At 41.1% G+C, this 11525-nt stretch overlaps 1 protein-coding gene across 1 annotated transcript; it reads right to left on the reverse strand.

Moving 5' to 3' along the window:
* Positions 1-256: 256 nt before the first annotated feature.
* LOC308571773 (vomeronasal type-2 receptor 26-like) lies at positions 257-6169 on the reverse strand (the record flags this gene model as incomplete). The annotated part of the gene is made up of 5 exons (XM_081167400.1): positions 257-1152; positions 1672-1804; positions 2594-2815; positions 4251-5093; positions 6008-6169. 5 exons carry the CDS (start codon positions 6167-6169, stop codon positions 257-259), a joined length of 2256 nt encoding a protein of 751 aa, XP_081023526.1.
* Positions 6170-11525: the final 5356 nt, after the last annotated feature.

Raw genomic sequence — 11525 nt, forward strand, 5'->3', positions numbered from 1 at the left:
CTGACAAGAGAGCAGATCCATTTTGGCAGCAGTTCTAAACTGTCTGCCTTTAAGGCAAGAATCTTTAAACCATTTTGTAGACACTAAAACAGAGAACTTGCATGATGCAAAACATGTTTTTGTGCATGAAACCCATGTCCAAACACTTACGCTTCCTGACAAATAAAGACATGTGACTTAGGCTACCTTATTTCCATTAACCAGCACATATTTTAAAGAAAAGTGCACTGGCCAACCACATCCAAGTTTCTAACTGCTACTTATTTCTCCTTGTTAAGTGCTCCTTGCAGTTCAGCTCAGGCCTCAGTAAAATTATATAGCATTTAGGAGCAAAGATACAGCCCAACAATCCAGCACTAGAGGCTAAGATGGAGAAGATCTCCACAGCCACCATGTATTTTCCCTTTGTGCTCAGGTAAGTTGGCACAAAAGAGACCCACACACTGCAAAACACCAACATGCTGAAAGTGATGAACTTGGCTTCATTAAAAGTACTGGGCAATGCCCTAGCAAGAAAAGCCACAACAAAGCTGACAAGAGCCAGAAATCCCAGGTACCCAAGCACAGAATAAAACATAGGGACAGACCCTTCATTACATTCAACCACAATTTCTTTAGCCAAAGAGTCCATGTCCAAATGTGGGAACGGAGGAGCAGTAAGGAGCCACACAGTACAAAGAGCTCCTTGAATGATGGTGCAGGAGAAAACAATAAAAGCTGCCAGTCTTTTCCCCACCCAGTTCCTCATCCTGGATCCTGGCCTTGTAGCCATGAATGCCAAAATGACTGTGATGGTTTTTGCCAACACGGAAGAAACAGCCACGGTGAAGACGATGCCAAAAGCTGTTTGCCTTAGGAGGCAGGTCACTGTCTGAGGTCTTCCAAAGAACAGCAAAGAGCAGAGGAAGCAAAGCAGGAGAGCGATGAGCAGAGTAAACGTGAGGCCACGATTGTTGGCTTTGACAATGGGAGTTTTCTGGTATTTAATGAATATTTTTAGCATCAAAGCTGTGGTCACGGAAAATGCAAATGTCATAAAAGCTAAAGTGATACTCAACATTTCATCATAAGACAGAAAGTTTAAACTCTTTGGTAGACATCCATCTTGGTCTCCATTTGGATACTCATCTTCTGGGCATTTTATACAATTGTCTATTTCAGGGAAAGAATAAAAAAGATATAACAACACCTCAATCAAGGAAACATGTACAAAATGGCCTCTCTGGACACTCAGTAATCCTGGCAAAGGAACAGTCAGAATCACCTAGCTCATTACAATATGAGTTTGTGCTCCTGTTGCCACTGGGAACCCTCCACCTCCTCCCCAGAATCAGTGGGCATGGTCAGTGGAAGCTCTGAAGTGGCTCACAAGTTGGCTTCTCAACTACCACAATACAGAATGAGCAGCTGTGGGTGCCCTTTAGTGACTCATTACTGTAGGAGGCTTCCTGCCTCCTCTCAGGAGTTATGGGATGCAAATTCAAGTTGAAGCACAGTTAGTCCACCCCAGCCCAGGCAGAAAGCCAGAGGAGGCTGCCTGGCTTTTTGGCAAATGGGCCACATGAAAGCCACCGTAAATAGTTCTGGATATGTGAACAGACACTGGACGCTAGATTCAAGCAAGGGGTCCACTGCTCACAGCATGGGAACCACTGCTACAATATGGTAGACACCTACCTTTTTTATTAGAAATCCTCCCTTCCGGACATGGGTCACAATCGTAGCAACAGAATGGCTCCCCTTCCTTCTTTTTGCTAACATAGCCTGGACGGCACTTGTCATTACACACTGAAGAGGGGGCCTTCTGTCCATAAACAGAAAGGAGGAAAACATACTTAGTGCATGCTTATCTCAATGAATGATTCACACAGAAAACAATTTCATCAGAGAGATAATTTTGTATGCAGTACATGTTGATCCTTTCTGGGAGCTATATGAATTACTCCCAAAATTGACTTTTGTTAGAAATGCTTTTTGCCTTAGTTCTGTGCTAGTTGAAAGCCAGATTGGTTTTGGGGACAGTACATCTGTATGATGGGTGGCAATTTGTTTTGATACCTTATACAGTTCTGTTAGTGAACAGCTTCATTTTCTGGTGTTACAGTACATTTTTGGTAGAGCAGAAGGAGTGATTTGTTATAGCAGTTTGGTGAAGTGATTGGGTGGATGGTGAGTTTATGGATGTACAAGATGAATGAGCCTGGAAGTTGACTTTGAACTCAATAAAAGACATAGCCTATCCATTTATGGTCTCTATTTCACATAGGTTTCGCAATACCTGCTTTCTTTGATGCATCTCTAGATCTCTTTGTGGAACAATAATGGAATGCATACTGCTAGTGAAATACATAGTTTTGTCTCACTGAATTTATTCTTTCATTTCATGAAAAAGAAACATTCAGCAAAATGAGGGTTTTAAAAAAACAAGGGGTTGTTTTCTTTTTTGCTTACAGTATATTTGTTTATGCTCAGATATTCATTTTTTTAAAAATGGATATATGAAAGTACAATAAGATGTGTGATAACTGGATGAGTAGTGAATATTGTACTCAACATTAATATTTTGTACTTAGAACTAAAATTCAGACTCTACCTGGTTAAACATGCTATGCCATGTGATCATCTCATCATGAACGGTCAGCCCTCTGCCTGCCCATGGATCCAGCCTTCCTACTTTCACCCTTGAGAAAGATCTATTTGGGAAAGTTACCCAGTTTATAATATCAAATCCACTTTCTAGTTCGCCTTTCTCATCCAATGACACTTGGTCCCCAGCACTGTTGTTGAAAGAGATTCTCCTCAAGAAAGGATGGAGCTACAATCAAAGAAGTAAAAGCAGCTTTAAAAAGTTATAGAATGGGAAACAATATAAATATTTTTGTTCTGCATCCAACTTTCTTTATTATCCATAGAATATAGAATATAGAATATTGATAACCTGTCTCACCAGGACCTACAAGGCAACTGAACTGTAAAATAAAGAAGACTACTTAAGACACAATTACACAATAAAAACTGTAACAAAAGAAATAAATCCAGAACAGAAGTAGCAATAAAATAAGAGTTATCAATGACTATAACTAATTTGCATTTTCTTAAATTACGTACGTGTAAAAGTTGTACTCTAAAACTCATCAGCAAGAGGTCCACATCAAAAAGGACTTCACCAAGACAACTTAGAAGGCCCTGCTTTATCCTCCCACTCCCATCAGATTGGGGGAGGGTATGGATCCAGTAGTTACAATGATGATCTGAATTAATAGGTAGTAGATGACCATTGAGATAATCTTGACCCAAACAATACAAGCTGCTAAATGAACTGGGTCCTAAAAACCATCTGGTTACCAAGGCTCTAAGGGCCCAAGATGCAGCCACATTGCTGAAGTTAATCAGGCCTGAGTTTAGTTGGAGTGTAAACCTATTTAATGAAAGTTTCCATTTGTTCCATAAGGGAAGAAAGGCAAAATAAAAATGAAATAACTAAATAAATAAATAAATAAATTTGAGCACTCAGTATATGTGTGTAACTCTAATCACTCATTTCTTCCATATTCAAATCTGTTGTCAATTTGAGACATTGCATTTTTTCAAGCACATGTGCTATTCTATAGCATTGAGGATGAAGACATATTCCCTTCCTTCCTTCCTTCCTTCCTTCCTTCCTTCTTCTTCTTCTTCTTCTTTTTTTTTTTTTTTGGCAAGCTACTAGCAGAAAGGAGATTTCTCACTTCTCTAATATTTCAGAATAGATGTTTATTTGCTCATTTTCAAACAATCTCTCTTGCCTGTTTTCACTCATCTAGATCTGGTACAGACATAATGCTTGATGTTGGCAATCCATAAATTCCAGAGGCAAGTATTTAATTGGACTTTCCCTCCCTCCTGCTCCTGCATTATTTATAGAACACAAAAATCTCCTTCTCTTCCATGCATTGCCTTTAGTCAGGACTTACTATCCCAACTGACTGAGAAGAAGGGGAATGTATCCTGTGCTATATGTATTTCATGAAAAAAGAAACTGAGAAATTTCACTTGCAATATTATGGGTTGTATCCAATGTTTATCCAACACAGAGTAGATTCGTGGAAATTAATAGGACTAACTTAAGTCCACTTATTTCAATCGATCTTTTCTGAGTTGAACTTAGTTGGGTACAACCCTATAAGGCATGTTGTCAGATTAGTTGAACATAATAGTATTCTGCATTTTCTAATCATATCTGTAGAGTTGCCTTGGCAATGAGTTAGTACCTGCCACGGCCGCACATTTGGAAGTATTGTCACAGCTCTGTGCTTGGAGTTCAGTGAGTACATGGCATGCAAAGCATGTGCTATGACATAGGCAGCATTGTATACACTGTAGCTTTGGGGGGTCATGCTCATTTCAAAAACTGGTGTAGCAAGGCTCTCCAACCTTTCCTTCCCAGTGCAGGCTCCATCCTTCTCTCCAGCCACAGGGGAATCTAACAATACACAGTGAAATGCTTGTTCCCAGAAGTCTCTTATGAAATTGTCCCCACTGCATGGTTTAAAGATGTGAAGGAAATTGTGAAATTCCCAGACCTCAGTAGAGTGCACTGCAAAGGACAAAGCTCCTTGGAAGAGTGTTATATTCCAGTCCCTTTGATACTGTAATGCTGGGAAGTCCCATGCAGCGGTCATAATCCACACTCTGCCTAGAGATGCCCCAGTCATATCTTCGCTTTCTACTTGGTACAGCAAGAATATTAAACCCACCATAGACAATGTTTCTGCATATACAATAACTGCCTTTGCTTTCCTGTCTTTGTCAAGGCTGGTCTTCTCCCATGCCTCTTGGTAGCCATCGAGTAATTCAGAGACATCTGTCAATGGTGGCATTCTGTCTGTGAAAGCCAAGCAGATGCCATTATGGGAAAGCTTTGGCATCAAGGTCTGCACAAAATCCTCTCCTTTATCATCAGCCAGTGTGATAACCCCAGCCCACGTCCACTGGAAATGCAAAAGTAGTTGGATAATTCCAGTGTACTGATTTTCTTCATTGGGGACCACTCGGTATATGAAAGGGTACTGGATTTTAGCATCCAGAGAAGAACCAAATAAATAATAAGAGACCTGAGAAACAGTATACACAGATAAAAGTATATTAGTGATTGTGTGCTTTCAGATATAGTGTGGACATATTTTAACTCTATTTTTCTGCTGTTAACCTCAGAATGAAGGCTCAAGAGGCATAACTGTGGTGAAAGATTATAATTCGTTAACTTGAGGGTATGCAGCAGTACCATAAACGGTCAAAGAAATGACATGTGGGAACTTATGGGGAAAGAAAGACAAATATTCTCTTTCACCCACCCTAGGAAAGAGTGTCCTGGCTTGGTGTTCATCATAATTAAATTGAGTGATATGGTCCTGTGAATGCCAGTGAGTGTGTGGTAGATAATTTGTGCATGTCACTCCTGCTATCTGCCATTCCACTGGGCGAACACTTAAGGTCTCAAGAGCATCAGACCAAACCAACCACCTCCCCATGCTGGCAGCTGGAGAAATGTGATAAAAATTGCCTTGCCCAGGAGTAGCTCAGTATACTTACCTAGGCTTACTTTCATCCTGCCCACACGTAATACCAATTGTGAGATCAGAAGCCATTTAGCTAAATCATAAACACTCAGCTCCAAATATTCCTATTGCAAGGCAATGTGGAATTAGCAAAAAAGAAAGATAAAGGGGGGAGAGACTCAGAAGCCAAGTAAGGAGTACCCATAAATGTTAGACAGTGACTGACTAATCCCACAGTACTCAGGGTGGGCGGGCAGCATGTTGTGCTGAACACAGAGGTTTCTGGGATGGGTCCAGCCCTTAGAAAGTGCCAACCCAACACTGGGCTCCATGAATTCTCACTGTCACCCTCCATTTTGGAGGAAGTCCCTTAAGACTTTCTACTCCATTGAATACGGCAGATTTCCCCCCATTATATGGACAAGGGCAGCATATCTGTAAAACTGCAGTGCCTTACATGCATATCCTACCTGAGGAATCTTGTACGCATTTAAGAATGTGGCCATGTATTGAGAGACTTCAGAGTCAAGTCCCCCAATGGCAGCTATCAGATTCTTCTGTGTGTCACACTTATAGTTAGGGACAATCTCTTTCAGGCTAAAGAGAAGATTCAGAGTAGTCTGATACGTCATCTTGGCATTGAAGTAGCTGTCATAGATGTGAAATCCCAATGAAACATTTGGTAAGATCCTGGGATTCTCATTGATCTCCTTCAGTGCAAATACCAAGGACAGTACATGCTGGAAGTTTTTTGTCACTACACTGCAATAAAAATATATACCACATTAAACCAATATTTTAGACCTCATGAATAACTGTTCTTGCAAAGACATCTGTTTTGGGGTCTGACATCCTTTTCATCAGTACTGCCATATGTATCTTCCAAAGCAATGTGTACATGACTTCAAACTACAAATAACTGAAACAAAAATAAATGGGCTCGCTTTAAGAGGATGGCTCTTTTATGTCTGTGAGCTGCTTGCCTTCTTATTAATTTAAGTAAACTTTTTGAATTTGAAAAGAGAGAGGGAGATGGGTTGAGACTGTTCTTAAACATTTTATACTATTCATATTTCTGGAGCTCTGTTGATAATAAAGCAAGCAAGGGAGAATTTTGTATCCAAACAAACTTCAATTGATTCTGCATTCAACCGATATTGTTATAGACCCCATTGTGCCTCAGTGGCATATTGAATTTCAGGACTGCCCATTATTTGCCAGGCTACAATATAGTGGTAGATAGATAGATAGTTATGTTATAAATTTCATCATCCTGACCAGCACCTTCTCAAAGCACTGCCGAAAACATTCAGTCATGAAATCAAGATTCTAAATGCTCTCCCACCAGCTGTGGATATTTATAATTAAATCACAATGTGTTTATTTTAAAATAGAGAATGCAATTCATAGTGAAAGGGGTGATTGAAGGAAGGACTTATGAAAAATACCAGAAATTGAGATTGTACAACAAAAGTACAATAATGCTGCATTATTTGCCACCCCGGCTACAGGCAAAAAATGGGATAAAGAAGAAACTACAGTGATTGGCAGGGGAAAGCAGAAAGATGATGAATGCATTACAAAAGATAGAGAATAACTGAAGATAAAATTCAATGGATATTATGTAAACCTCAAATAACTGTTGGGCAGCAGAAATTGATAGACCTGACAAGCTGTGGCAGACTTTGGCTCTCAAATTTCAGCAGCACACTGTACAATGCTGAAATTCCTCTCCCCTCCTGCTGCCTCCACTCATGTTCCATTCTACAGTACTATTTTGGTGCGCCCTGAAGTGCTGTGCCCAGTGTTTCGACACTGGTCATACCACTCTGAAAACGCCTCTTTGACAAGTGTATATGGCTTCCCTAGATAAGACCCTCTGCTTTTGCCATGAGACCTTATCTGCAGTTTTGCCTTCATGGGATGTGTCTTTGGACTCTGGATGTTGTATATTTTGCTGTATGAGCATGGATGGATGTGTGTGAGGAGTGGGTGTGTAGAAACATCTTGACATTTGCATGACTGGAAGGTAGCCTACTCTACAGAGCCAAGAATAATTTCTACTGTTCCACCCAATTTTAGCTCTGGCAAAGTCCCTTTGGCCCTACCCATCACTGGAATACAGCCCCTGGGAAGATGTTTCATAAGGGAACATGGCACCTGAGCTGATATTTTTTACCCACTCCATATCAATGGGAGTAGTATAAACTGTATGTTAGTATTTTATGAGAGACAGGAAGTTCCTTACACAGGATCCCGAATAAGCATTGTATTGGGGTGTTGATTGAATTCTATGGTGCCAAAAAATATGAGAAACTGTGAAGAAATACCACCAATGATAATGTCACCTGGATGATAATACTCATGTGGGATCTGGAAGGGATCACTCCTCCTGCAAATAATTGGGTGCATCCTGCACTCAGTCAGAGGGTGAAACACCAACCGCAAAATCAGTAGCCACAGCAACAAAAACAGCATTGCAAACATAACCGAGAATCCTTTTACCCCCCTTGAGTAAAATCCTAATATCAGTTGTCTCCTGACACTGTTGGTCAACAGTGATACTTTCTCTAAAACTTTCAGCTGCCTTTCATGTTCACAGTCTGTCCTCAAGAGCTCTGAAAGGAACAAGCATATTTTACAGTATATGTATTTTCATCTTGATTCTGCAAGTAGTCATTGAAAATCCATGTTGCTTTGGGCAAGAAAGCAGATAACCATAATTTGAGATAATTGCAAGGTTCACAGCTGCATCCCCAAGGCATTCTGCTCATGGGCTGCAGAATAGCTGAAGAAAACTTGTTTACTGGGTGGTGTCTCATATCTGTTTCCCTATTGAATCAAGAGCAGGGAAAATCATCCAGAATAGACAAGATTTGGAATGAAGCCATAGAGCAGTGATAAGGAACCTGTGGCCCTTACATATGTTATGGAACCCCAAATTCTATCAACCCCAGCCACAGGGCCAGCCAACCTATCAAACAAGGGGAGGCAACTGCCTCAGGCATCAGGATCAATAGGGAGAAAAGATCCCATACACTACTATCCCTAGTACTTCAAGACTACCACATAAGTGCCTGGCTTAAAACTGTCTACCAAAAACTCCACTCTTGTGGCCTATCCACACAACACCTACTCACTATGGGCCTTACCAAAGCAAACAGTCTAATTTGTCAATAATAATAATAATAATAATAATAATAATAATAATAATAATAATAAATTATTTATACCTGCCCATCTGGCTGGGCTTCCCCAGCCACTCTGGGCGGCTTCCAAAAGAATATTAAAATACTGTGATACATCAAACATTAAAAGCTTCCCTAAACAGGGCTGCCTTCAGGTGTCTTCTAAAAGTCTGGTAGTTGTTGTTCTCTTTGACATCTGGTGGGAGGGCGTTCCACAGGGAGGGCGCCACTACCAAGAAGGCCCTCTGCCTGGTTCCCTGTAACTTGGCTTCTCACAGTGAGGGAACCGCCAGAAGGCCCTTGGTGCAATGTCTAAAAGGCCCTCGGTGCAATGTCTAAAAGATATCGAGCATCAGAACAATCTGGACACTATAAGGAAATTCTGCTCATGGTATGATCATTTTCCATCTTCCCATTTTGATTCTCTGGCTCCATACCTGCACAAACTAGCTATCCCAAAATACAGACGTGCTTTCACACTCGCAAGACTGAACCTTTTGCCATCTGCTTTACTTTAGGGCCGATTCCAAAAGATCCCGCATGAGAAACGCCTTTGCTCCTGTGGAGACGGTAGCACCAAAACAGCGGCACACATCCTCCTGTCTTGCACTCTCTACAAAGACCTGAGGAACGAATCACCCCACTCGTACTGACCACCCCACTCGTACTGACCATCCCAGGGTGCACAACCACTGCCACAGTGTCCTTTCTCCTGTCAGACCAAAAGGAGCAGATAACAGCAAAGGTTGCTAGGTTCTTAGCAGGGGCAATCAGAATAAGGGCCACTATCTGACTGTTGATTCAGGACCCTAAACTGTGTTTTTATACTAATTTTCATTTTTTTTCTGTGTATATTGTAATGTTTTATTGTTGCTATTGTTGCTAATGCAATAAAGTTTCTATCATGGAACTGCCTCAGGCATCAGGATCCAAAGGGAGAACAGAGCTTTATTCCTCCATTGTTCCTGATGTAGATCTTCACCCCTTCCTTCTTGTCAGAGAGGGAACACCATGTTGTGGTATTCCTCAGGTGCCGAAATGTCTTGGCCTGGCCTTGCTCAGCCACTATAGGCAATGGTCAGGGCTTATGAGAGATGTAGTCCAATAGACCAGAGATTCCCTATCCCAGTAACTGGTTAGCTCATGCTTGGAACAGAAATGCTAGAATCATTAATGCATTTCCTCTGCTCTCATGCAAAGCAATGCAATTGTGTACATGTATATATTGTTCACTGCCTAGATATTTTATATAAGTGGGTCCAATTGCTTATAGGATTATGGTCCATGCAATGTTAACAGAAGTCATGGAAATGTAAGCAAAGAGGTTGAGTGTAAACAGCCTGTTATAAGGCACAGAGGCTTTAAAACACCGTTTAACTTTTCTTGATGGCCTATCTTCTTAATTATTTTAATCTTTTTACATTTCTAGTTGTCTCCCTCACAATTTTTGTTCCTATCTTGATAGCCTCCAACTTGCATAGCTTTAAAAGAGGAATAGACAAATTTAAATATATGGCTATGAATGGCTTCTAACTTTAAGGGCTATGATTTACCACCATTTATATGTTTCTCAAGGCAGTAGCTTGATGTTGTAATTGGGGATAATGCTGTTGCACTCAGTTCCTGTATGTGTGCTTCCCACAAGCATTTGGTGTTGCTGGACTAGATGGGTTATTGGCCCAATCCCCATAGGTTGCACCCATGAGGAGTTGCAGATATCATTTCAGAAATCAACATTTTTTGTACTGCAGCCAAGAATTCAGTAAACATGTCTAGCTTGTTGGTCTTGCAGTAACATGATCAGCTTTGGTGTTGGACATCTGGGTTCAATTCCCAGAAAATTTTATGGAAATGGGGTTATAGATTAAAAGATGATACCAAGCTTGCAAGCAAAAGATACCAGCTTCAGTCCTCTGTACCGCTGCAAAGGATAGTAAAGATTCCTGGTTGTGAGGCTGAGGAGTCTCTTCCAATCAGTGGATACAATCAATGGATACAAACCAATTCTTCTGATTCAAATGGATTTTTATATGCATTAAAAATCACTTTTACCTCACTGTTTAGCCAAAATGGATTGCAGAGCACTTTACAAAAATCAGTAGTGAAATGGTTGTAGTCTTCAAGCTTATAATCTTAATGGACATGACACACAAAGCAAGAAGATGTGAGGTATGACAAATAAATCAAACTCAGGCACTATTTCTTAATAATTTAAGTTGCCATTGAACCATTCATTGGACCAATGAAACAAAGAACTGGCATCACACAAAGGTAAGGTAAAGGTAAAGGTACCCCTGCCCGTACGGGCCAGTCGTGTCCGACTCTAGGGTTGCGTGCTCATCTCGCTCTAGAGGCCATGAGCCGGCGCCGTCTGAAGACACTTCCGGGTCACGTGGCCAGCATGACGAAGCTGCAGCTGGCAAGCCAGCACCAGCACAGCACACGGAAACGCCGTTTACCTTCCCGCTATAAAGCGGTACCTATTTATCTACTTGCACTTAAGAGTGCTTTCGAACTGCTAGGTGGGCAGGAGCTGGGACCGAACGACGGGAGCTCACCCCGCAGCGGGGATTCGAACCGCCGACCATACGATCGGCAAGTCCTAGGCACTGAGGTTTTACCCACAGTGCCACCCGCGTCCCACCTCACACAAAGGTAGTCTGCCAATATTATACATGAGACCATCTCTGACTATTTGAAGCAAATGGATGCTCATCTCTTTTTCACCATTTTATTTCCAACAATCAAATGACATCATAAAGGCAACAACAGTGAAGAACACTATCTAAGTTTTGAATCC

This window comes from Podarcis bocagei (genome assembly GCF_964188305.1).
Source record: "Podarcis bocagei genome assembly, chromosome: 13".
In the NCBI taxonomy this organism is placed as follows: Eukaryota; Metazoa; Chordata; class Lepidosauria; order Squamata; family Lacertidae; genus Podarcis; species Podarcis bocagei.